This window comes from Eleutherodactylus coqui, chromosome 2, assembly GCF_035609145.1.
Source record: "Eleutherodactylus coqui strain aEleCoq1 chromosome 2, aEleCoq1.hap1, whole genome shotgun sequence".
NCBI classification, from domain to species: Eukaryota; Metazoa; Chordata; class Amphibia; order Anura; family Eleutherodactylidae; genus Eleutherodactylus; species Eleutherodactylus coqui.
The window spans coordinates 1,627,424-1,653,460 of NC_089838.1; the positions used below are offsets into that span (position 1 = coordinate 1,627,424).

At 47.7% G+C, this 26,037-nt stretch overlaps 1 protein-coding gene across 1 annotated transcript; it reads right to left on the bottom strand.

The window, feature by feature from the left end:
* Positions 1-2,624: 2,624 nt before the first annotated feature.
* LOC136610075 (aldo-keto reductase family 1 member C23-like protein) lies at positions 2,625-14,346 on the bottom strand. Its single transcript, XM_066589343.1, has 9 exons — positions 14,260-14,346; positions 11,960-12,127; positions 11,268-11,384; positions 9,517-9,594; positions 9,046-9,168; positions 6,761-6,870; positions 6,289-6,454; positions 5,121-5,203; positions 2,625-2,688 (listed from the first exon to the last, which is right to left on the bottom strand). The coding sequence occupies exons 1-9, from the start codon at positions 14,344-14,346 to the stop codon at positions 2,646-2,648; spliced, it is 975 nt and encodes a 324-aa protein (XP_066445440.1). The 3' UTR covers positions 2,625-2,645.
* Positions 14,347-26,037: the final 11,691 nt, after the last annotated feature.

Below are 26,037 nucleotides of genomic sequence, written 5' to 3' on the forward strand. Positions count from 1 at the left end.
ATTAGACGCTGAAATTAGACGGAGCCATGGAGACGGGGACGCCAGCGCGGGGGAGGTAAGTGAATAACTTCTGTATGGCTCATATTTAATGCACGATGTATATTACAAAGTGCATTAATATGGCCATACAGAAGTGCTGAACCCCACTTGCTGCCGCGAGACAACCCCTTTAAGGCAGTCTAGAGGCGGAGCTCTGCAGCACTCCGACACGTCTATCTGGGTGCTTTATTTATTTTCATCAATGAGTGTAAACGGTTGGATACTGAGTCATGGGGGAGAAACCTTCCAATAGATGTGAAGGATTGTTCTCTGTGCACAGCATCTGTTATAAGTGACAACCTAACATGAGACTCGCTACTCATCGGCCTCCCCCGCACTAGACTCACTCCGCTCCAATCCATACTAAATGCAGCAGCTAGACTCATTTTTCTATCCAGTCGTTACTCAGACGCCTCTGCATTATGCCAGTCGCTGCATTGGCTGCCCATCCACTGCAGAACTAAATGTAAACTCCTCTACCTCACCCATAAAGCTCTGCATGGCGCTGCGCCAGCATACATCGCCTCCCTACTGTCAGTACACCACCATACATCGCCTCCCTACTGTCAGTATACCACCATACATCGCCTCCCTACTGTCAGTACACCACCATACATCGCCTCCCTACTGTCAGTACACCACCATACATCGCCTCCCTCCTGTCAGTACACCACCATACATCGCCTCCCTCCTGTCAGTACACCACCATACATCGCCTCCCTACTGTCAGTACACCACCATACATCGCCTCCCTCCTGTCAGTACACCACCATACATCGCCTCCCTACTGTCAGTACACCACCATACATCGCCTCCCTACTGTCAGTACACCACCATACATCACCTCCCTCCTGTCAGTACACCACCATACATCGCCTCCCTCCTGTCCGTACACCACCATACATCACCTCCCTCCTGTCAGTACACCACCATACATCGCCTCCCTACTGTCAGTACACCACCATACATCGCCTCCCTACTGTCAGTATACCACCATACATCGCCTCCCTACTGTCAGTACACCACCATACATCGCCTCCCTCCTGTCCGTACACCACCATACATCGCCTCCCTCCTGTCAGTACACCACCATACATCGCCTCCCTACTGTCAGTACACCACCATACATCGCCTCCCTACTGTCAGTACACCACCATACATCGCCTCCCTACTGTCAGTACACCACCATACATCACCTCCCTACTGTCAGTACACCACCATACATCACCTCCCTCCTGTCAGTACACCACCATACATCGCCTCCCTACTGTCAGTACACCACCATACATCGCCTCCCTACTGTCAGTATACCACCATACATCGCCTCCCTACTGTCAGTACACCACCATACATCGCCTCCCTACTGTCAGTACACCACCATACATCGCCTCCCTACTGTCAGTACACCACCATACATCGCCTCCCTACTGTCAGTACACCACCATACATCGCCTCCCTACTGTCAGTACACCACCATACATCGCCTCCCTACTGTCAGTACACCACCATACATCGCCTCCCTACTATCAGTACACCACCATACATCGCCTCCCTACTGTCAGTACACCACCATACATCGCCTCCCTACTGTCAGTACACCACCATACATCGCCTCCCTACTGTCAGTACACCACCATACATCGCCTCCCTACTGTCAGTACACCACCCAGCGCGCTCACTCCGATCAGATAACACACTCAGACTAAACACCCCTGTAATACGAACCTCACATGCTCGCCTACAGGACTTCACCAGAGCTGCACCCATCCTCTGGAACGCTCTACCCCAAGGCATCCGGACAATTCCCGATGCACAGAACTTCAGACACGCCCTAAAAACGCACCTCTTCAGGGAAGCATACCAATCCCCTGACCTAGTCCCTCGCCCCTCCCTATGGCTCCCCACACCTTCCATCCTGCCTATCACATATGACCTCTCCCCCTGCACCTCCTTACCGCCCCACCCCGTTTGCTTTCTAATAACTCATTTCCACATGAAATCCCCAACTGCCTGTGTTCCCCCCTCCCCCCCCTTGTACCTCCTGTACCCCCCCACCCCAATTGTTTTAGACTGATTGTACCTCACATTGTAATCGTTGTATTGTTTGCATTTATGTCATGCCTGAAAGCACTGCAGAATACGTTGGCGCTATACAAAGATTATTATTATAGAATACACACATTTAGTCGGCTATAGACTTATAAGGATGGCAATGGTAAAGAGACATCATGTGCTCTTCAGTTCCTGCGACATGAGCAATGAATGAAAATAGCAAAAAATAAAGAGGAAATGGAGTCTTTATTTTCCAACACCCCCCCCCCACCCCACCCCCGCCTTCACATCAGAGTACATGGAATACTAATGTTAGTAGCTTTAATATACTCATTTACCAATTTTCTACATGTATTGCATCACATATTGAAAGCATTCACAGAGCTCCCCCTAGTGGTGGCTTCAGACAGGCAAAATTTCATCATGTAACTCTGTGCCTATGGAAATGTTAGAGCTCTGATCCCTATAAAGATTTATTAAGACATTAATCAGCGCAGAATGCTGGACTGAATAAGCAATATCTAATCAACAGCGGAAGAACTAATCCATCCTCTTCAGTATTCATCGGCGAAAGGAAACTTGGGGTGATGCTCCCATCTGAAAGAAATTGATATACAACTAAAATAAGTACTAATTCCTGTTCACTCAGATAATGATGTGTTAAGGAACTACTTAGCATTTGCTGTATAAATATGTATATTGTGAGCTCCCCCTAGTGGTGGCTGCATATACCTGTACACAGTGAGCTCCCCCTAGTGGTGGCTGTATATATCTGTATGCAGTGAGCTCCCCCTAGTGGTGGCTGTATATATTTGTATGTAGTGAGCTCCCCCTAGTGGTGGCTGTATACATGTGTATGTAATGAACTCTCCCTAGTGGTGGATGTATATATCTGTATGTAGTGAGCTCCCCCTAGTTGTGGCTGTATATATCTGTATGCAGTGAGCTCCCCCTAGTGGTGGCTGTATGTACTTGTATGTAGTTAGCTCTCCCTAGAGGTGGCTGTATATATTTGTATGTAGTGAGCTCCCCCTAGTTGTGGCTGTATATATCTGTATCTAGTGAGCTCCCACTAGTGGTGGCTGTATATATCTGTATGTAGTGAGCTCCCCCTGGTGGTGGCTGTATATATCTGTATGTAGTGAGCTCTCCCTAGGGGTGGCTGTATATATCTGTATGCAGTGAGCTCCCCCTAGTGGTGGCTGTATATATCTGTATGTAGTGAGCTCCCTCTAGTGGTGGCTGTATATATCTGTATGTAGTGAGCTCCCCCTAGTGGTGGTTGTATATATCTGTATGTAGTGAGCTCCCCCTGGTGGTGGCTGTATATATCTGTATGTAGTGAGCTCTCCCTAGTGGTGACTGTATATATCGGTATGCAGTGAGCTCCCCCTAGTGGTGGCTGTATATATCTCTATGTAGTGAGCTCCCTCTAGTGGTGGCTGTGTAAATTTGTAAGTAGTGAGCTCCCCCTAGTGGTGGCTGTATATAGTTGTATACATTGAGCTTCTCCTAGTGGTGGCTGTATATATCTGTACACAGTGAGCTCCCCCTAGTGGTGGCTGTATATATCTCTATGTAGTGAACTCCCCATAGTGGTGGCTGTATATATCTGTATGTAGTGAACTCCCCATAGTGGTGGCTGTATATATCTGTATGTAGTGAACTCCCCGTAGTGGTGGCTGTATATATCTGTATGTAGTGAACTCCCCCTAGTGGTGGCTGTATATATCTGAATTTAGTGAGCTCCCTCTAGTGGTGGCTGTATATATCTGTATGTGGTGAGCTCTCCCTAGTGGTTGCTGTATATATCTCTATGTAGTCAGCTCCCCCTAGTGGTGGCTGTATATATCTATGTAGTGAGCTCCCCCTAGTGGCAGCTGTATATATCTGTATGTAGTGAGCTCCCTCTAGTGGTGGCTGTATATATCTGTATGTAGTGAGCTCCCCCTAGTGGTGGTTGTATATATCTGTATGTAGTGAGCTCCCCCTGGTGGTGGCTGTATATATCTGTATGTAGTGAGCTCTCCCTAGTGGTGACTGTATATATCGGTATGCAGTGAGCTCCCCCTAGTGGTGGCTGTATATATCTCTATGTAGTGAGCTCCCTCTAGTGGTGGCTGTGTAAATTTGTAAGTAGTGAGCTCCCCCTAGTGGTGGCTGTATATAGTTGTATACATTGAGCTTCTCCTAGTGGTGGCTGTATATATCTGTACACAGTGAGCTCCCCCTAGTGGTGGCTGTATATATCTCTATGTAGTGAACTCCCCGTAGTGGTGGCTGTATATATCTGTATGTAGTGAACTCCCCGTAGTGGTGGCTGTATATATCTGTATGTAGTGAACTCCCCCTAGTGGTGGCTGTATATATCTGAATTTAGTGAGCTCCCTCTAGTGGTGGCTGTATATATCTGTATGTAGTGAGCTCTCCCTAGTGGTTGCTGTATATATCTCTATGTAGTCAGCTCCCCCTAGTGGTGGCTGTATATATCTATGTAGTGAGCTCCCCCTAGTGGCAGCTGTATATATCTGTATGTAGTGAGCTCCCCCTAGTGGTAGCTGTATATATCTGTATGTAGTGAGCTCCCTCTAGTGGTGGCTGTATATATCTGTATGTAGTGAGCTCCCCCTAGTGGTGGCTGTATATATCTGTATGTAGTGAGCTCCCTCTAGTGGTGGCTGTATATATCTGTATGTAGTGAGCTCCCCCTAGTGGTGGCTGTATATATCTGAATTTAGTGAGCTCCCTCTAGTGGTGTCTGTATATATCTGTATGCAGTGAGCTCCCCCTAGTGGTGGCTGTATATATCTGTACACATTGAGCTCCCCCTCCCACCGCAGGCGCCATAGTAGTAGCATAATCTGCAGTTATAATAGATATGCCACTAACTGTAGCCAACATCTGCATGTCTTAGTACAGCTGGCTAACTGGGCTGTTTTGTTGTTTCAGACTTTGGGAAAGCTGGATGACGAGCTCCATAGCACCTATAATGGTATGTATTCCAAAACAGACCAGGAAGCCTATCTCACCGTTTGGCTTGAACATAGCGATAATTTTGGTTGAGTGCTTCCAGTTCTTTCATTTCTTCTGGTGGTAACTGGAAATCAAAAACCTGAAAAACAGGAATGACCACATTGAAAGCGTCAGCAACACCAACATACATAACAGTGGCAGCTAGGAGTCCTCCAGACACTAAGGTGCCACTAGGGGGCGTCCCATAAACAATACTGTAGGTAGAGTGTCCAACATATACAGTAGTATTAGTAGAGCACCCCCCCCCCATATACAGTAGTATTAGTAGACTGTCCCCCATACACAATAATGGCCGATAAGAATCCTCCATATACAATAATTAAGGCCCATTTAGACCCAATGATTCTCGCTCAAATATTGCTCAAAGCCGTCTTTCGGGTGACACTCATTGGGTCTAACTGCATGAACATCGTACAGTTTTCGTTAATGAGTCGTTCATCGCTGTTTTTCAGCAAGCTGAAAGAGAACGATGAGCCTTATCAGTGCCGTGTGCGGAGTTCACAGCGGGATACCACTGATACTATTGTTTCAGCTGGTATCCCACTTGGGGAACACAGCTGGGGTATGCAGAAGACCGCGCTCCAGGTGTGTTCTGCATACCCCGCTCGGAGCGCTCAGCTGGTATCCAGCTGAGCGCTCCGAGAAGACAACGGGAGTATGCAGAAGATAGTGCCAGTAGGGTGCCTCTGTACATAAGAGTTCTACCTTTCTGGCCCGGAGTTCCAAATCTTCTGCATAGACAAAATTTAAGGGGTTGGTCAGGAATTCAGCAAAATGGCTGCTGTCCATGCAGCCTGTGGAAACCCACCCTAGGATGAGCTGAATGTACCTCTAGAGCAGAGGAAGGGGGTTACCATTCAGCCTTACAGGACGTTACGCTCTGCCTCCACCAGCAGATCCATCCCCTCCATCCAGAGGTGCATCCATCATCACTGGTCATGTTCTTGAATTCTTGGAAATCCCTTTCATAGGCAAAAACTGCTGCCGCCATCACTAAGGGAAACTCCCTGCATCCAGATTCCTAGGGCTCAATACTCTGTATAAGGAGCGCCCTCTAGTGGTGACTGCAGGCAGCAGGCATTTCATCTTTTAACCCTCAGACTATATGACCGCTGCTCCCAGAGGCGCCCCACATTTCTGCTTTTTTGGCTTTCCCATTCAAACCTGGAAGTTTTCTTTGATTCTCTTGGGGTTGAAGCTCTTGGCGAGGACGACGACTCCGAGCTGCAGGAAGAACCGTATGGCCACCTGAGCCGGCGATTTATTGTGTCTTTTGGCAATGGTGACCAAAACTGGATCCTCAAGGACGACTGGTGAATTCTGGTCAATCCTAAGGAGATATCAAATCAATCCCATAGGGTCCAGACCACACAGCATCTGTTTAGAATCTGTAACCATAGCGACACATAGTTCTGCATAGGAGCTGTCTACACAAAAACGGGAGGAGATTTTCAATGAAGACTGAAAAGTTGCTGCTTTTTTATCTTTAGAAGCATTGGCCCAATAAAATACATCAGTTGCAAAAGTATCCACACCCTTGAGCCTTCATAGAGCCAGGCAAAAGCCTTTTGATAGGTGTCCATAATAATATACAGACCCCCCTCCCCCACAACTCTAACCATTGGTCATTAGTTACCATTTTTCGTCCCGGCTGGACCCCAGCACGCTGTATCCGACGAGGACGATATCCTGAGATCTGCAGAAGTCCAGGAGCTTTCTTTGGTTCAGATAAATATGGCATTCCACCTGTAGGGGGCAGAACGCTCCCAGTCAGTGGTGGATATACAGTAGAACTCTCTATTCTTCAGCTATGAGGCTGCACTACTGAGTCTGGTGACAGTTGCGGTGGTGCAGGGTTGTCTTGTGCGCATCCAAACCACCAAATACACCGATGTATAAAAGATTAGCCATATTGGCAAAAAGTCGCTTCTTAAGTCACATGATGTGCGCCGGCCAATGGCAGCCTTCCCCTGAGTCCCCGCTCAACATCCTGCTCTCTACTACCTGCAGATTTTGCCTTGGGTTTGCGCCAAAATCTGCAGCGGAGTGGAAAGCAGAGAACCGAGACGTGACTTGGGGGAAGGCTGCCATTGGCTGGTTCACAAAAAAGTATATTCGACCCCAACAAAAGTATGTGCCCCCCAACTAGTGTATGCCCCCACACAGTGGATGTCCCCACATCAAGGGTTTTGTATTAGTGAGTTTCCCATTCTTACTGTTCAGTAAAGAGGCACTTCTCCTTTAAATCCATCTGAAACCTGTCACAGCTTACAGGTGATGCTCACCTTCAGACCGCGGACCTCCCGGTGTCGAGGGGCGGATCTTCTATTCACAATACCACAGCTTGCTGGTGCAAATTGCACAAACTCTCTTCCCTGATTGGTGCCACATTTATGATGTATTTTAGACACTTTTTCCCAATTGTTTGACAAGTGGGCGTGGCCTAAATTACCTTACAACAAAAATGTGGTGCAATTTTTTTTAAAGGAAGGCAGCTAATTGGTTGTACAAATATAGAGCAGGCCGTCTTTAACCACTTCACGACCAGAGAGTTTTCTTTGTTTTTTCGTTCCCCCTTTTTCCAGCTGACCGCGCCGTGTGAGGCCCCGCTGTTTGTGGAGTACTTTAATGTCCCGTATGATGTACAGGGAAACGTAAAACATGTTTTAAAGAGGCCATTGTTTTTTTTTGGGGGGGGGGGATTTGTCTGACAGGCTGGCGGTGCAGTAAAGACGAAGAACAAATATATACATTTTTAAAAATGTTTTTCTATTTGTAAAAAGTAAAAAAAAAGTAAACAAACAAACATGGCCTCCCGCCGCCGTACCGAGCCCCGCAATGTTTCCATTCCTCATCGATGGGCTGCGGGCGGCTCGTGTCCTGCTGGGGGAGCTGCAGTTTGTATTGGCACCGGTTTTGGGAATGTCTTGATCCCTTTCATTCTTCCCTCTTGGGCCTCTTTTACTCGCCGTGCGGATGAACATCGTGATATTCTAACAGCTCGGACCGTTACACGGCGAGGCCGAACGTCTGCAGCTCCTAATGGTTTACATTTTTCAATGGGCAAATGGAAAATGGTTTTTAATATATTTTGTATTTTTTTATTTATTTTTTACTATTAGACGTTTTTGTTTTAAATGCAGCGATTCCTAATGTTGTTTATCCAGACCGACCGCGGGCAGAGCTTGAGAGTCCTGTATGTGTGGCAGCCCTTCAGTAAATTCAGACGGCCATACTAGCCCCTCGGCACCCTGCTAGCTGCTGGGTATGGCATGGCCTCGGCCTCCAAGCCGCCTGGTGTAAATTGGGTGTGAAGGGGTTAAAGGGGCTGTACCAAGATACAAGCTATCCCTTAACCACAAGATAGGGGATAATGTGCTGATCGTGGGGGTCTCACCACGGAGGGTCCCACTTCCCTCGTCCTCACTTAGGCTCCTGCAGTGAGGAGTTCTGGAGCGCTCCGATCACTGACGGTGGAGATAGATGAGCGGCTGCCGCTCTCGTACTTTCATCAGCCTGAAATGAATGGAGTCTCACGGCGTATCCCCACCAGTGCGCCGCTCATTGTGACATCACTGTGGGGGGCGAGAAGCAACCTTTGTGGTGACAGAGGAGTCCCATTCTCAAAATTGTCAGGGGTCTCAGTGGTAAGACCCCCACAGCCAGGAAATTATCCCCTATCCTGTGGTAGGTGGCCCCCGCATGCGGTCACATGACGTGTGCATCCTGTTTTTTGCCACGTGCCCATTGACTTCTATGGGAGTTTTAAAGTGCATCACTTGGGCCGCCTTCCTTTTTTTGACACTCGTGTTAAAGACACAAAACTGAACTAAAATGGTTATAAAATGCACAAACCCTTCAGTGACATCATCAGGTCGCCGTGTGAATGTAGCCTTAAAGGGACGGTATTATCCGTATTACCTGGTTGCACACCGGCTTGTACTTCAGTCCCGGCTTATTAAGAATCAGCTCAATTTGTCTGCGATTGAAGTTGGAGACCCCGATTGACTTCACCAGTCCGGCGTCTTTACAGCTCTCCATGGCCTGCAAATCGGACAGCAGAAACGTAAAATCCTTAGTATTTTGGCCAATCCTTTCCTGATGATAAGCTGATCCCGGGGTATCCCACTGCGGGGAGCGTCTCTGATCAGATCAGTGATCTATGGGGGGACCAGGCAGCAAGTCTTCAATTCCCCCACAGCATTCCCGCAGCGAACATGAAGTATTGCACCACTCTCATTGTAATGGACAGGCTGGCTGTGTAATGAATGGACATGCAGGTCCTCCAGCCTGTAAACACTCCTTCTAATGAATGAAGGTCTGGAATGAAGGACTCCTTCTACTAACCCAACAGCTTACAATCTAATTAAACCATAAAGGACAGATACCCACCTCCCACGTGTCTCGTATGTCCGTATTGTGAAAAATAAGTTGGCCATTTTCATCCATGGGAAATAGATCGTCCCCGGGCTACAAGAGAGAATAGGAAGGGATCAGCCTGGTGATTTGGGTACGCTGCTGTGTCAGCAGGGGAAGAGCTCTTTATTGGGCATTGTGTATGTAAGACAACCTCCATGCTGATATACCAGCCGCATACATGGCACTGCCATAACCTGTGCCCAGGGCGCCCAGGCCTTTGTGAGGCCAAGTGTGAAACGGCGCCCCCTGTTCACAATAAAAACACTCATCTTACAGGCATGAAAAGTGCCAATGCACAAGATACCCAACACATATTCAAGGTATGGAGACTGTCTGGAGGGACGGAGTAACAGTGCACAGGGTCCCCGCGTAATGGTCACAGTAGTCATAGTGACCCTGTTAGTGACCACTGTAGTAATAGTGACCTCGTTACTGGCCGCAGTAGTAATAGTAACCCCTGTTAGTGGCCCCAGTAGTTATAGTGACCCCATTAGTGATCGCAGTAGTTATAGTGTCTCCCATAATGGCCCCAGTAGTTATAGTGTCTCCCATAATGGCACCAGTAGTTATAGTGTCTCCCATAATGGCCCCAGTAGTTATAGTGTCCCCCATAGTGGCCCCAGTAGTTATAGTGTCCCCCATAGTGGCACCAGTAGTTATAGTGTCTCCCATAATGGCCCCAGTAGTTATAGTGTCCCCCATAGTGGCCCCAGTAGTTATAGTGTCTCCCATAATGGCACCAGTAGTTATAGTGTCTCCCATAATGGCCCCAGTAGTTATAGTGTCTCCCATAATGGCCCCAGTAGTTATAGTGTCTCCCATAATGGCACCAGTAGTTATAGTGTCTCCCATAATGGCACCAGTAGTTATAGTGTCTCCCATAATGGCCCCAGTAGTTATAGTGTCTCCCATAATGGCCCCAGTAGTTATAGTGTCCCCCATAGTGGCCCCAGTAGTTATAGTGTCTCCCATAATGGCCCCAGTAGTTATAGTGTCCCCCATAATGGCACCAGTAGTTAGTGTCCCCCACCGGGGCAGCAACCCAACAAGCAGTTAATGCACTTCTTCCGGTAATTGTGGGCAAGAACACAAAGGCCGGGGAGAGGTCAGGGGTCACACTCAGCAGCAGGCCTGGTCACCGGTAGACTGGAACTACTGGGTAGGGAAATGAGATGGTTGTGGGGTTTCTGCCCGGATGACTCGCAGGGGTAATTATTTTTAATGGCATTAATATGGCTGGCAGAAGATGAATACGGGCCCCTGTAGCAGCCCGCCGCCCCCCTGAGGTCTTGCAGACCGCCGCCAGAACCGCCAGTGTCAGATCACCTCATGGTAGGGGTGCCTCTGCCTATGCCAGTGTGTCTTCATAAGCATTGGCACCGTGCCCTCAAACACAATACCAGCTAGCATGCCTTTCCTAGCGGTGTCAGCCAAAGAGCGCCCCCATAAGCAGTGCCTGCTCGAAAGGTGGAATGGCACCGACTCCAGGAACGGCGGCTGGTGGGAGTCCAGTGCAGAACTGCTTGATTTCAACATAAAAACAGCGATCACTACGCGTTTCATGGCTGCCCATATAAGATAGGGATGCAGCGGGGTCACGGGGCAGCCTGTGAGGGGTTATTCCCCTAACTTCAGCTCAGACTGTGGCCCGTCGGCAGAGCTTGGTGTATATATAGTCTGGTGTATATATGAGGTTATAATGTGTTCCTGGTCGTTATTCAGACCTTCATCTCCAGCGGCGTGTGAATGATGAAGAGGTCCATGTAGTCCAGCTGTAAGTCCTGCAGAGACGCCTCCAGCGCCGGGCGGACAAGGTCAGGGGTGTGGAATGTGTTCCAGAGCTGCAAGAAGAAGGGAAAACCTTCATTAATGCGAAAATCCAACTTCCTGTCAAAATGTTAATAATCTCATTAAAGAGTTTGTACCAAAGTGCCGTCTATCACAGGAGAGCCCCATCCCCCTCATCCTCACTGCAGACTCGATCCCCTGCATGAGGGGGCTGGATAGAGCGGCGGTCCCGCATGCAAAGTGCCGCTTCCTTCCTCATCAGTGGGCTGGCGGAGATGGCCAAGTGCTTCTGCTCAGCTATTCCCATCAGCTCCACTGAAATGAATGGAGTGGTGCCGCACACGCCCGACCGATGCGCCAGTCACTATCCCTGTCACTGTAGATGGGTGCAGCGGGTCACAGTCATAAGGAGATGGGGACATGGGAGCCCTGTTTTGTGATTGGTGGGGATCCCACTGATCATACTTTTATCATATTTCCTATGCCCATGTGATAAGACTATGTTGGGATAACCCCTATAAGTTATGTCTTACTGGTGACTGTAGGCAGCTGGTAATGGATCAATGGTGGGAGCTCTGACCCCTACACAGATACGTTATACATCCATCTTATAGACTTCCATCATTACCTTCCCAGTGTAGAACACATCTTCTCTTTTCACCACCCCATCAGCGATTTTCTCTCTTATAGCACGACCAACATCTGGTTCATTCCCGTAGACATAGGCACAGTCAATGTGCCGATATCCGACCTCAATAGCCACTTTGGTTGCGTCCTCAGCCAGAACCTTAGGAAACTCAATGTAGAAAATAAGCAGAGGTAACTCTTGTCCTATAATCCCCCTATAATGCCCCAAGTAGCAGGGTGGTCGCCCTGAAAAGAGCGTCATCACAATCCTGAAGACTGCCCCCTACTGACATGCTATTACTCCCTGCGTTTAGGTGGCCCAATAACATTCTCCATCAGCCCTGCCAATGACGATGCCCATGTACGTCTTGGCCGTCTATGGACATTGTTATCTGCGAGGCTGTTCGATCATCGCAGCATTCAGCCCTGCCAGTCCACATTCAGATACCTTGTATACACCAGATACTCACCCTCTGAACCCATGTTGGCTTATGAGTCCAGTGGGCGGGTTCATTCTATATATGACTCTTCAGCGCCTCAGGCTTATCAAGAATTAAATGCAGGTGAATATTAAGCCAACTCACCTGGTGCCCAGAGGGACTCACGGACCTGAGAACCCACTGGCACCCGATATCCACGATGGCCTGGTATAACCACCCAGGGTTCCTGATCCGGATAACCGGAGCGTCGTCTCTGGGATGCACCCCCCCCCCCCCCCCGGGCTGCAGTACAATGGAGCAAACAAATGGAAACAATCCCCGCGCTCTGGGATACCAAGGATCAAAAATAAGCCTTGCGGTCCGTACCGAGCTGCTTTATGGGTATATGCTTCATGCCTCGTGGCGTACAAACTGTCCTCTGGCTGTGACATCACTCCGGAGTCTCCCTCACCGCTCCTTTGTGTGGGCGCAGATACTTTATACGGATTTAGAGAATTTTAGTAGAAGCTTAATGTAGATTTTAAAAGGGAAGTTAATCTGCAGCTTTAATCTAAATTCAGCAGACTTGGAAAAATATATTTTTTATTTTGAAATTCAATTGGAATTGAGTGTTTCTGTAAATTTTTTACATTTTCACAAAAGATTTGAAAATTAGAAAAAACTCTTTTATTTTCCCCGACCTGTGATGGCTGCACTGATATTAGTAAAATGTGTTATTCTGAGTTCATGGAATGATAATAATTATGAGGAATATTATACTTGTGAATGTAAGTGTGAAACTAGGAATAAACTAATGGAAATGGTAAAAAGAATGAGTATTACTAGAATAAAGCAGTGATAATACAGAAAAGGGATAACAAGAAGATGAATAACAAAGCTACAAATGAGTCAGTGCCGCAACAGAAAATAAGAGGAATGGCAATAAATAAAGTGATACGATGAGAAAACCAACAAACTAATTCATCAATAATCATCAATCATCATCATCATCAATAATCATCATCATCATCATCATCATCAATAATCATCATCATCACCATCATCAATCATCATCATCATCATCATCATCAATCACCATCATCATCACCATCAATAATCATCAATCATCACCACCATCATCAATCACCATCATCATCACCATCATCATCATCAATCACCATCATCATCACCATCAATAATCATCAATCATCATCACCATCAATAATCATCAATCATCATCACCATCAATAATCATCAATCACCATCATCATCATCATCAATCATCATCATCACCATCATCAATCATCATCATCATCATCACCATCAATAATCATCAATCATCACCACCATCATCAATCACCATCATCATCACCATCATCATCATCAATCATCATCACCATCATCAATCATCATCATCATTAATCATCATCACCATCAATAATCATCAATCATTATCACCATCAATAATCATCAATCATCATCACCATCAATAATCATCAATCATCATCATCACCATCATCATCATCATCACCATCATCAATCATCATCATCATCATCATCAATCATCATCATCATCACCATCAATAATCATCAATCATCACCACCATCATCAATCATCATCATCATCACCATCAATAATCATCAATCATCACCACCATCATCAATCACCATCATCATCATCATCAATCATCATCATCATCACCATCATCATCACCATGACCATCATCATCAATCATCATCATCATCAATCACCATCATCATCAATCATCATCATCAATCATCATCATTATCACCATCATCATCATCACCATCATCAATCATCATCATCAATCATCACCACCACCACCATCCAGCCGGCAGATGTTACGCTTAAGGCACTCACTTCTTCTGGGGCGTATGTGCCAAATCCAATCAGGGGAATCTTGTGCCCATCGTTCATGGTGGCGCAGGACTGGGCACAGAGCTCCATTGTTCTGGTGTCGTCTCGTCGACTGTGGACGTCCTTGGTCGCTGTAGCAGTTCTTATACAGTGAGACCTCAGCCTCCCGCCTTCTCATGAATACAAAGAGCCATGGATTTGGAAACGATGTGTCTTTTCTGTTTGTGACAATAACCGCGCCGTTTGGCATAAAAACGTTTCATAAAGCCCTTTAACCCTTTTAGTTCCAGACATTTTAGTTTTCCCAGGATTGTCTTCCAGTCCCTTTCAGGAACCCTAACTTCTTACCTTCCGTCAGCCCAGCTGTAGGACTTCTTGTCTTTAGGGGGAATATTTCACTGGAACCATTCAAAGTGCTGAAAATCTATAAAAAATGTTTTCAGTGGAATGAAGCGGCGTTATTATTTATGGCCGTTACCGTGCGGGGAGGGACAAGTGGGCTTTATTCAGCACGAGCGCCAGATTCATGGAGGATGGTCAGGCTTTACTCGCTTTCCATCGCCATCCTTCTCGGTCACTGGCCTTGTTTTTGGCGGGTGAACTTTAGTCCTCATTGGCACCGTTTTCAAACAGGTAGAACTTTTTGATTGCTTTTTATCCAATTGGAATGCCCCAAATATTGTAATTCTGGTATTGTGCGCTCTTTTCGCATGGTGTCCACCGCTGTGATATTCTCATAGTTCAGGCTGACCACGACAATGACCAATTAGGTTTCTTTGTTTAGATTTTTTACGGGGTAAAGGGGTTTTATTGAACCTTTTAATACCTTTTTTGTATATTTTTAAGAGATTTATTAAATATTTGTTACATTTTTTAGTCGCCGACTCCAGGGCCGCTCAGCACTTTAATTACCGCCTGTGGTTTGTGTCATTGTATTTGTGTAATGGAGGAGATGGGAGGTGGTTCTGTCTATTGTAAAGAGTCATTGTCAGGTCACATGTCTGTGTCCATCTAACTTGTATATGTTTGTATGTGAGACACCCTACCCTCATGTGCCTTGTGAGTCACCTGCAAAGGCAGTCCTGGGATTGGGTAGAGGGGTTCACCCAGAATCCCCTGGGGTTAGCTGGAGGGGAAGTCATAAATAGCAGTACAGGGGTGCTATTTGGATGGGACAAATGCACACTGTGCTGCTGCAGGAGATTCCTCTCCTCGCTCCCCCGCCCCTCTCATTGCCTTAACATAGCGGCCGTTCAGTACTGAACAGCTGCTACTCACACTGAACGTTCAGCTCCTCGTCCAGCGCCATATGCAGCATAAACAATGGACGATGAGCTGATGGATGATCCCTCAGTGTAAATAGCAGCCATTCAGTACTGTACGACCGCTATGTTAAGTGAATGGAGAGGAGTGGGGGAGAGCGAGGAGAGAAATCTCCTCCAGACGCCCCGCTGTGAGCCAGTGCAGTGGCCTAGTACAAGAGTTCCTAGCCCCTCAATTATGTCATACGTGTCATGTCTTATGTAGACGCTCTGTGCAAAACTGTCCTGTCATTCTGTTATGTGTATTGCACATCTGCAGCAAATGAGAGGTTAATGTCTGCAAAGTGTGAGCTGACTGTCTGTAAATGTATCAATTTCTATCCTGTCACATGGTATGAGTGAGGCTATAAATGTGAGTGCTTGAGAGCAGGACAGGAGTTCCATCTTGATTTCCATCTAAGAGAGTAAAGCAAAGAGACTCATATGAGGGCACCTTCAGTCCCCATGTGTTGAAGATGGAAGAGGAGGAGAGATTTCCCGAGTGTCTGTATCTATGAAGAAGGAGTGAGCCCCAAGAAGAGAGTGAGCAACAAGTGAGCCTTTCCTCCCAAGGCCCAGTGCAGAGGTACTCTTTCTTTTCCTCAATTGTTCACACCCAAGCTTCCTGAAGTCTGGAACCGCTGGGTGGAGGTATGTGTCTACAATTGTCACACACACAGGCGTCTTGAAGTTTGGGATCGCTGTGTGGAGGTGCTTCTCTTCAAGTCTGTTTGTATATATCCAAAATTCAACCTGCACTTGGAATACTGTCTATTGCCTTGTATTGTTGGAGTGGTTACCCAGTGAAGTTATCCCAGGCCGTGACCATTCCCAGGGACCTGAGGTACTCTATTCTTGTCTGCGGCTCATTTATTCTCCACCGAGGTTCATGCCGGTGGATACCAGAATGGTGGCATCACCCATGACAACCACAATCCCTGTTCTACAATCTTTTGGGCATCCCTATCCTAGGAGTCTCTGGAAGAGGTCCAGTGCTGCCCTGGCCTTGGCTGCCTGCGTCCTTCTGGGAGGGAGCATGGTAGGAGCCACCGTGACAAGCCAGCATCTTGCCCGTCCAGCCCCTCAGCGTATGCCATGTGTCCAGGGTCAGCCTACGGGATGCTGCACCAGCGATACTAGCTGCCATGCAGCAGCACCGTTTGCCCAACACTCGTCCCATCTAAATGGACCTTCCTCCCTAATGGGAGGAAGAATAAGGAAAAGCTTTTGCCTAGTCCAAAGCCTAGACTAAGGAAAGGGAGTCTGAGAAGGAGAGCCTCGGTGACCAGACAGTCTATGTCCACCCCATTGGAAGAAGTATGCCCAGTGTGGGTAAGACGTCACGTGTCCCGGGAGCAACAGTCAAGCGGCCGTTGTCACCTGTAAATAAGACTACCACTGAGAGAGCAGAAGGACCCATCCACAGGAGCACCAGCTTAAGTTCCCTTTATTCCACCACAAGTAACGTTACCTCAAGATCACTTAAGTTCACGGAGGGTCTGAGAGAAGCCTTATCAAGTGTTATCTAAGCTGAAGAACCAACGTTTTGCTTGTTATCATAGAGACTGTTAATGGACTTTGTCTAAGAGTTGAGTAAACCTTATACCCTTGGTTTACCATCTCTTCTGTGGTCTGGACTTTTTCTATCACCGTCATCCACATATTTATGCTAAAGGGCACTGGCGTCACGATCGCCTGTCTATGTCTATTTGCAACCAGTTGGTTGCCGAGCCAGGCCGCAACCGACCTATGGAACGGAGCAGCAGAGCCACCCGTGACAGCCATCTTCTCACTTGCTGTATCCCTCACCTGCCCGGTTATTGCACTAGGGGAACTGAACTCGCTCCTCTGGCTCCTTATAGTTTATAATGAATTACAAGTGCCAATTAATTCCTAAAGCTAAAAAAGTCTAGTTAGCCCCAATATTCATATCTTTCCACCTGAGGTTTTTTTAGTTGCTCATTCTCCACGTTCCTAAGCAGGCCGTGTGCCGGATCCTTCCCATCTAACGCCGCGTTCCTTCATTATCACCGAGATACAATTATACTGCAACTTCAATCAGGTCTTTGTTCTCAACAATTCAGCTTCCATTGGAATGTCCCCCCCCCCCCCCCCGCCCCGGACTATAACACTGCAGATAATAAGATGTCTACAACATGGCTTATTACCCCTCAGTGATTGTCGGCCATCCACAAGTCACATGGACCTCAGGACCGGGCCAAGAAAAACTACAACTGCAAAAGGTCAAAACTTCAAATTACTCTGCTGCCGAAAAAACAAAAATGTTCCGGGGCTCAAAATGTGGCGATCCCGATTCAGCGGGTTGTTATTGTGCTAAAGTAGTAAAAAATAAAAACAATCTCCAGAAACTCGGAATCGCAGCGATCAGATAAGGAAGGTATCCGGTTATTTATACCAAATGGTGAACGCTGTAAAAACAAAACCCAAATACTGCGGCGGGTTCTCAGGGGCCCCTCTGTGTCCCCCATCCAAAAGGTGTAATAAAAGCTCTACAACACATTATATGTACTCCAGAGTGGTGGCGTTAAACAATACAGCTCAGCCCATAAAAGCCCTGATACGGCTGTCAGCGGGTTCTGATACGGCTGCCAGCGGGTTCTGATACGGCTGTCTGTGAGTTCTGATACGGCTGCCAGCGGGTTCTGATACGGCTGTCAGCGGGTTCTGATACGGCTGTCAGCGGGTTCTGATACGGCTGTCTGTGAGTTCTGATACGGCTGCCAGCGGGTTCTGATACGGCTGTCAGCGGGTTCTGATACGGCTGTCAGCGGGTTCTGATACGGCTGTCAGCGGGTTCTGATACGGCTGTCAGCGGGTTCTGATAAGGCTGTCAGCGGGTTCTGACATGGCTGTCAGCGAGTTCTGATACGGCTGTCAGCGAGTTCTGATATGGCTGTCTGTGAGTTCTGATACGGCTGTCAGCGGGTTCTGATACGGCTGTCAGCGGGTTCTGATACGGTTGTCAGCGGGTTCTGACAGGGCTGTCAGCGGGTTCTGATACGGCTGTCAGCGGGTTCTGATACGGCTGTCAGCGAGTTCTGACATGGCTGTCAGCGAGTTCTGATACGGCTGTCAGCGAGTTCTGATATGGCTGTCTGTGAGTTCTGATACGGCTGTCAGCGGGTTCTGATACGGCTGTCAGCGGGTTCTGATACGGTTGTCAGCGGGTTCTGATACGGCTGTCAGCGGGTTCTGGCTCTTGCGATGCAACAATGAAAATCGCTTGGTCCTTCAGGCACAAACCAGGCCGGTCACTGAGGGGTTAAGCTGCTGCTTTATGTTGAGATGTAAGGTTGGACCTCTGACACACTAATGACAACTACTTCCGGGGCCGCAGCCTCGCAGCTAATAAAGCTCCCCGGCCACACGGGACGGCTCGGTGGGGAAGCTGCGGAGAATCTCCGGGAAATCAACCAAAAACACAGGGAATTGTGTGGAGTTTCGTTGCAGATTTTGGTTGTGGATTTGCCCCAAATTAACAGATTTCACCATTTGCATTTTCTACAACAAATTCTTAAATAAATATGGTGCGCAGCTTTAAAAAAACAGGCCCCACCCCACAACACACACTGTAAGACAGGTCTGTGCCAAGATGGACAAGGGGTGCAAAATGGGCAGTTGACTCTTTCCCAAATAAGGCCTCACTGCTCAGCATCATGGCCTCTCTGCTTACATACTAACCCTGCCTTATGATTGGGCAGAGTGCTGCTGAAGCTCTCTGCCTGATCATAGAGTGAACTCTCCAGCCATACAGCAGCTGCTCTGCCCTCTCACTGTCTTCTTTCTGTTTTCTCTATGATGAGGGACAACCTGCGTTCAGCTTCCTGCTGCAGATTTGGGAAGCGGGAGGAGCAGAGATGGCAGCCTGTGAGAGAGGGGGGCATAGAGGGCAGTTTGTATAAAAGAGTGGACATGGGGAGTAATGGGGAGAGCGAGAGTGGACATGGGGAGTAATGGGGAGAGCGAGAGGGGACATGGGGAGCAGGACATGTAAGATGGTGATATGGGGAGTTGTTTGTGTGGGAAAAAGGGATGTAGTCCGTGAGAGGGTGTGAGGGAGCAGCCTGTGTGAAAAGGGGAGCCATAGGAAGGATTTTGTGTGGCATTAGAGCAGAACCCCATCCTCCAGCTGGGCCCTGCCTAAAATAAAAAATGAGGGTATACTCACCTCTCCTGGACCCCGGCATGCAGCTGCCAGTATTGGCATAGTCGGTCGGCAGGAGCACGTGATCGCTGTGGCCTCTGATTGGCTGCAGTGGTCACAAGCTTCCATCAACCAACTACTCAGAAGTCATCGCTGATGCTGGTGGCTGCGTCCTGGGGCTCCAGGAAGGGCGAGTACACTCTAATTTTTAATTTTACACAAGGCCCAGCTGAGGGCCGGAGTTTTTTTTCTAATGCCAAAACCCCTTTAACCCTTTCCAATCCAATTTGTATCCTGGTTTTCCTAGGGGGCTTACTCTTTTTCTGCCGTTATACAACGGTGCTATCTGCTGGCTAAAGCCAGTACTGCATGAGGTGACACGTTGGATAGGCTCCGACAGCAGAGAGGCTGGCAATATACAGTAAGAGAACCCCGATGGACGTCTACCAACAACGGAGCTGTACAGCCTTAAATCATAATGTCTTCAGAGGTCAGACAGTGGATTGGAAAGAGTTAATGACAAAATTCCAAGTGATGACATTTCCCCTTTCTGGGGAAGGTGTGTGAGATAATACTACAAGTGTCACCCTGTCAACTTGAAGCCTAGATGGGCAGGTCAGGGCTAAAGGCATCCAGGGTAGTCCAAGCTGAGAGTGATCCCCGATATTTATGGGGGCCACTCCCATAGTCTGGAGAAGGGAGAGCAACAAATCTTTCCAACCTGTCCCAGTCATATGAGAAGCTGAAAAGGGGGATATGAGGAGATTAATGTGTCCCTTGTGATGTCAGGAGTGTCCATCCACATTGGGAAAAGCCAAAAATATACAACTGAAGGGGAACGTGAGGAGCAGGGAAGGAAGAGAGGAATAGAGGGTGCAACACACCCGAGGGAGAGAGAGAGAGGGGAAGCACAATATACAAGACCCCTCCCCAGTGGCGATTTAACCAAACAAGTTCAATCAAGGAGCAGAAGAGTACTTTACGTGTCCGGCGTCGGTGTCCTCAGGTCAGAGAACGTGGTTGCCGTTGTCAGCTGAATGAGGGTCCAGTGTGCGGTGGGAACTGAGATCTCGGTGGGCCCCCTCCAGATGCGCTGTAGGGAACTCCCATCTTCTCCAGGGCCCGCTTTCCATCTTCTAGGGAGTGGATCACAAATGAGCACTGATTGTTGTGGACCTGCAGGGCGAACGGGAAGCCTCCGCGGTAGCGTAGCCCTGTGCAATATCCACTTGTGTGATACTGCAGGCAATGGCTCACTACCCATGCATACGGCTGGAGTTGGGAGGGTGCAGTGCATGGACCTGTCATGGTGCAACTTACCAACTCCTGGTCCCAGAGGGAGTTACTGTAGCAGAGGATAGGGCCAGTAGTCCTCAGGATGAGGGGGGTAGTAGTTGTCAGTTCGTGAGACCACCATTCCACACACTGGCATTCATACACGGCGGATCAATAAACACTGGACAAGTGTGTCGTACCTCGGGTCCTCAGGAACGGTTGGGGCCCGGTAAAACGTTACTTAAATAAACCTGAATAAACAGGTAATTACAGGTATCATTCACTTACAGGCAGAAGCACAGAAGTTGGGAGGAAACACAGGAACAATACGGCCCTATAGTCCCTGTTGGTATTAGTGTATCTTGACGCCACCAGGAAGCTAGGGGTTTGGCAGGGCTTGGATAGAGGAACACCCCTGTCACACCCCTAGCTCCTGATTGGCTGCATTCCTCCAGGTCCTTGAAGGTCCTTTAGCTGTGTCTGTAGTGATTTTTCCCTGCTGTCCACGTTTAGGGGTCGGGTCATGTTTCCACTTGGGGTTCAGTCCAGTCATTAGCTGGAGAGGCTTCCATGCAAGTCTGTACAACTACTAATGTAATCTACCAGGAACAGTAAGGTGAACCCTGAGCGTGGAGAGCAGGGAGAAATCACCAGACATGCTGCTGTGACAGGGGAGCCCTGAGGGGAGCCCAGCACAGCTCAGCTACTCCCCTTCACAGAAGCCTCCCTGCGGGGCGCTCCCTGCTCAGCCCCCACCTGTGTATGCACATGGGGAGACTGACAGCAGGGCTGATAAGGGGATCCCTGATGGCAGAGCGGGCCAGCAGCAGCGAGGCCGGTACACGGGACACACAGTGAGTGACAGCGGGGACCGGAGGTGGCAGAGGACAGGCGCAGGGAACAACCCCACTGTCTGCTGGTGCTCCCCTGCCTCCTGTGGCTGCTGCAGTAGTCACTACCGACGATTCCCCCTCCTCATGCTGTGCTCACTGCCTTCAAGGACCTGGGAGAGGAGGCTGCCACCTGGCCAATCAGGAACAGGGGGCGTCACCCCTCTGTCAATCTTGACTTCACCAGGACTTCCTGGTGGCGTCAAGATACACTAATACAGTCCCTGTTATCTACAGGTCACCAGTCCCGGCCATTACATATACACTCAGGAGGAGGTAAAAAGACAAGAAGCTCTCTACATACTCTCTGCTAAGAAACTGTTTAGACGTTTCTGAGATCCCAAATCTTCAGGAAATCCAAGACAGAGTGATCTACGGAGAGGCTCCTTACATCGGAGACAACGCGCCGTTTATTCTGTTTGCATGGTTTTTATATTTTTCATATTTCATATGCAAAAGACTCTAACGCACCAGAGACTGCAAAATAATTCATGACAAATATGCAATGTTTTATAATGTTCAAGTAAATGTGCCGGAGGAGCAAAAGTGAAAGGTGTGGGCAGTTTAACCCCTTAGTGACGGAGCCAAATTTTGGAAATCTGATGTGTCACTTAACATATCATAACTCCGTAAAGGTTCTGCAGATCCCGGTGATCCTGACATTGTTTTTTCCCCACATGTTGTACTTTATTTAGGTGGTGAAAATAGTCCGATAGAATTTATGTATATTTATTAAAAGCGACAAAATTGGGAAAATTTTGAAAATATTGTTATTTTTTCACATTTTCAACTGTAATATCTCAAATATGTGTAACCATACTGTACAAATCTCTGCTAAGATGTATACTTCCATCTGTTTACTTTATTCTGGACACTCGTTTGAAAAACTTTAATGTTTTTTTATAACCCTTTAGGAGACGTACAAATGTAACATTAATTTTCAGCATTTTGAGGAACATTTTGTTTTCCTACAAGCCAAGATTACAAAGGCTCATAGGTGTCAGAATGATAGATACCCCTACAAATGCCCCTATTTATAAACTGTACCCCTTATTGTAGTCACTGAGGGGGGGCAGGGGGATTTTGCCCCACAGTTTCTTTTCAGGAATTAATGCATTTAGAAAAGAAAAAATAGAAATTCATATTTCAGGATTTTTTTCCTATAGTGCACATAAAAATGAGGATTTACGCCCCAAAATAGATCCCCCTGTTTCTCCCGTGTTCAGAGACATCCCCATTGTGGCCCTAATCTTATGTCTGGATGCACAACGGGCCAAAACTGAAAGGAGTGGTCGGTGGTTTTCAGATCAGACATTTTGATTGAAGGCGTTTTAGGCCCCATTGCACACTTGTAGACCCCTTGAGCGGCCAAAACGCGGAGGACCCCCACAAATGACCCCATTTTGGAAACTAGACCTCTTAGTGCATTAATCTAGGCGTGTTCTGCGTATTTTGACCCAACCGTTTTTGAATGAATCAAAGCAAAGCAGAAGTAAAAAATTAAAATTTTTGCTTTTTTTAAAATCAATTATGTGATTTTAAAAACATTTTTTTAGACAGCAGACTTATGAATGGAGGCTTTCACCCAAAAATGGATACCCCCGTTTGTCCCGTGTTCAGAAACATCCCTATTGTGGCCCTAATCTTCTGTCTGGATGCACAACGGGGCCCAAACTGAACAGAGCGTCAAACTTTAACTGTCTTTTAACTTTTATGTGATCGCCATTATCCATTGGATATGACCGAAGACGCTCCCCGCGGCCCCCGTGACATCTCCAAGCTCTTGGCTACCTTTAGTAGCCAGGAAGAAGGAGATTTTAAATTTCCTCTTGCCCTCCCCAGCTTCTGCGCTTGCGTCTGCCATTTTGGTGACGGGCGCATGCGCCAAAACTGGGGAAAGGTCCGCGGATAAGGATCCCATCAGGGGACATCGCCGGAGGCCTTATTTAAGTAATTTCACCTCCCCTCACGGATCCAATCCATGACGGGAGGGGAAAATTGAGCTTTTTTAAACTTTTACGTGATTGCCGTTATCCATTGGATAACAGCGATCACATGACTGGGAAACGCGTACCATGGCACCACATGAAATCTCCATGCTCTTGGCTACATGGCAATGGGGCTGTCACTAAGAGGTTAAAGGTCTATGTGATTATGCTCTCTCTCTTAAAGTCAATTCTTTATGCTTAAAGTCAGTTTGCACATTTGAAGTCATTGCATATTCATGCTTAATTAATGTTTTGTATAATCTACTCAATTTAATGCTAATTCTATGCAAATCTAAGTACAGTCACCATGTGTATGGGGTGATAGATCAATGTGCATGATTGGAGGTCTCTTAGTTCACTCTTTTGTGTTTGCAGCCCATGACCAGTCTGTCTCAGGGGGCGGGGCCTTCCTACCACTTTTTCAGTCACAGACTCTGCCAGTCACTTCTTCTAATTTTTGCTGTATGTCTCACAGTGTGTTTCCTTCTCTTAAAGGGACAGTGATGTTTATTCCACTAATCTCATTTTTCACTATTCTTTGGAGCAAAGAGTTCTGTATGAAGCTCCATATTAATACCTGCAGTTTTTGGTTCTGTCCACCCTGGTAGATTTTTCAAAAGTACTTGCAAGTCACTTTCTTACATGCTGTCATAAACCCAAAGTCTTACACAGAAATGACACTTCGTTTAGTCACTAGTGCACTGTGGGGTTAAGCCTTATACATTGGTAACCAGAGGATGGAATTGTGTTTACAGGTTTCGCCTTGCACACTCCGCGACTGCGCAGAGCCTTTTCCAGTGATAGTGAAGTAATACACAAGATGGCACGTCTCTGGATGTATACACTCTGTTTTAGAGGCGCCAGGGTCGGCTTATTTTTAAGTACGGGGGAATTGTAGTGTCCCAGAACACCATCCTGGTCCATAATTGTCATACATGCACTGTTTTATGTGGATGCACTGTGCAAATCTGTCATGTCAATCTTCTGTATGTGTGTTGCACAGCTGCAGCGTCTGAAGGGTTATGGAGGGGTCCAGGATGACGTTCTGGAACACTACACCTGCTTGTTGTTATGCGGTGGTGACAGGTCGCAAGGCTCTCCTTCTGGCCAGGGTTGCAGGCGAGATGTCAGCAAAGATTTGGACGGCTGGAGGGACCCCTGGAGGGCCTTCATCCAACGAGTTGCAGAGAGGATCTGATCTCTCATCTCAGGGTTGTGCATCTTGAGGATGACATCCCTCGGGGTGTCTGGGCTGCTGGGCTTGGAGAGCGCTCGGTGGATCCCATCCATATAGAGCGACTCTTGCGCGACCTGGGGCAAGAGGGCAGGAGGGCAAAGAACAAGTTAAGAGCTGCTTCCTTCAGGTTGTTGGCAGCTTCTGGCAGACCTCTGATCCTGATGGCGACTCTTCGGCTCCTATTTCCAGATCTTCACACTTTAGCTCAAGCGCTTCACCGCGGGCTGCGCAGTCCTCCCACTTTGTTCTCTCGTAATCAGGAGTGTCTACTATTTCGTCCGTTCTCTGCTCTAGATCACTTGTGCGCTGGCCCAGGTCGGCCAGTTGCTTTGCCATATGGCACATCGCGGTCCGTTGCTCCTCTCTGATAACACACTGGATCTGAGATAGTAGGGTGCCATCAGATGAGGAGAGGCCTGCGCTCACAGGAGGCGGCGTGATCTTGCTTGGCTGACCATCCATGGTTGGTTCACCTGTGACCGGAGAGGTGGATCTCCCGGGTGATGATGCCTTGTTGGAGTGGCCGATGCTTGATGTTCTGGGTGCTTTGTGATGACGTCTGTGTTGGATTATTTGATTTGCCACTTGTTCTTGTTTTCATCCTCCGTCTCCCCCCGGAGTCCAGCTAAAAGATCTGATATCCCTCTAGATATACTGGGACGAGGCTAGAGCATAGTTCAGGGGAGCGGAAGTAACCTCCCCATCGCCATGTATGTGTTCATTCTCTTTGGGGGTGCAGGCCTGCTTGCTAGGTGGAGGCCCCTTTACGATATGGCCAACCAGATTGGCCTGTAATAATGTAAGGAGGCAGATTGTTGGTGGAACGTAGAAAATCTGGCACTTCGCTATGTTGCAAATGAGAGTCTCTCACCTCAGCCTGGGCGCATGGAGGCAGAACAGCTGTAATTCTCACTTTCGGCCACTA

Bases quoted from the DNA above. Each gene is read 5' to 3' on its own strand.
- LOC136610075 (XM_066589343.1), bottom strand. From the start codon at position 14,346: ATGGAGCTCTGTGCCCAGTCCTGCGCCACCATGAACGATGGGCACAAG. The intron at 5,204-6,288 runs GTTTGAATGGGA...CCTGTTTTTCAG, and splicing joins GAATCAAAGAAAACTTCCAG to GTTTTTGATTTCCAGTTACC. The intron at 2,689-5,120 runs GTGAGATAGGCT...AATTTCTTTCAG, and splicing joins CGCTATGTTCAAGCCAAACG to ATGGGAGCATCACCCCAAGT.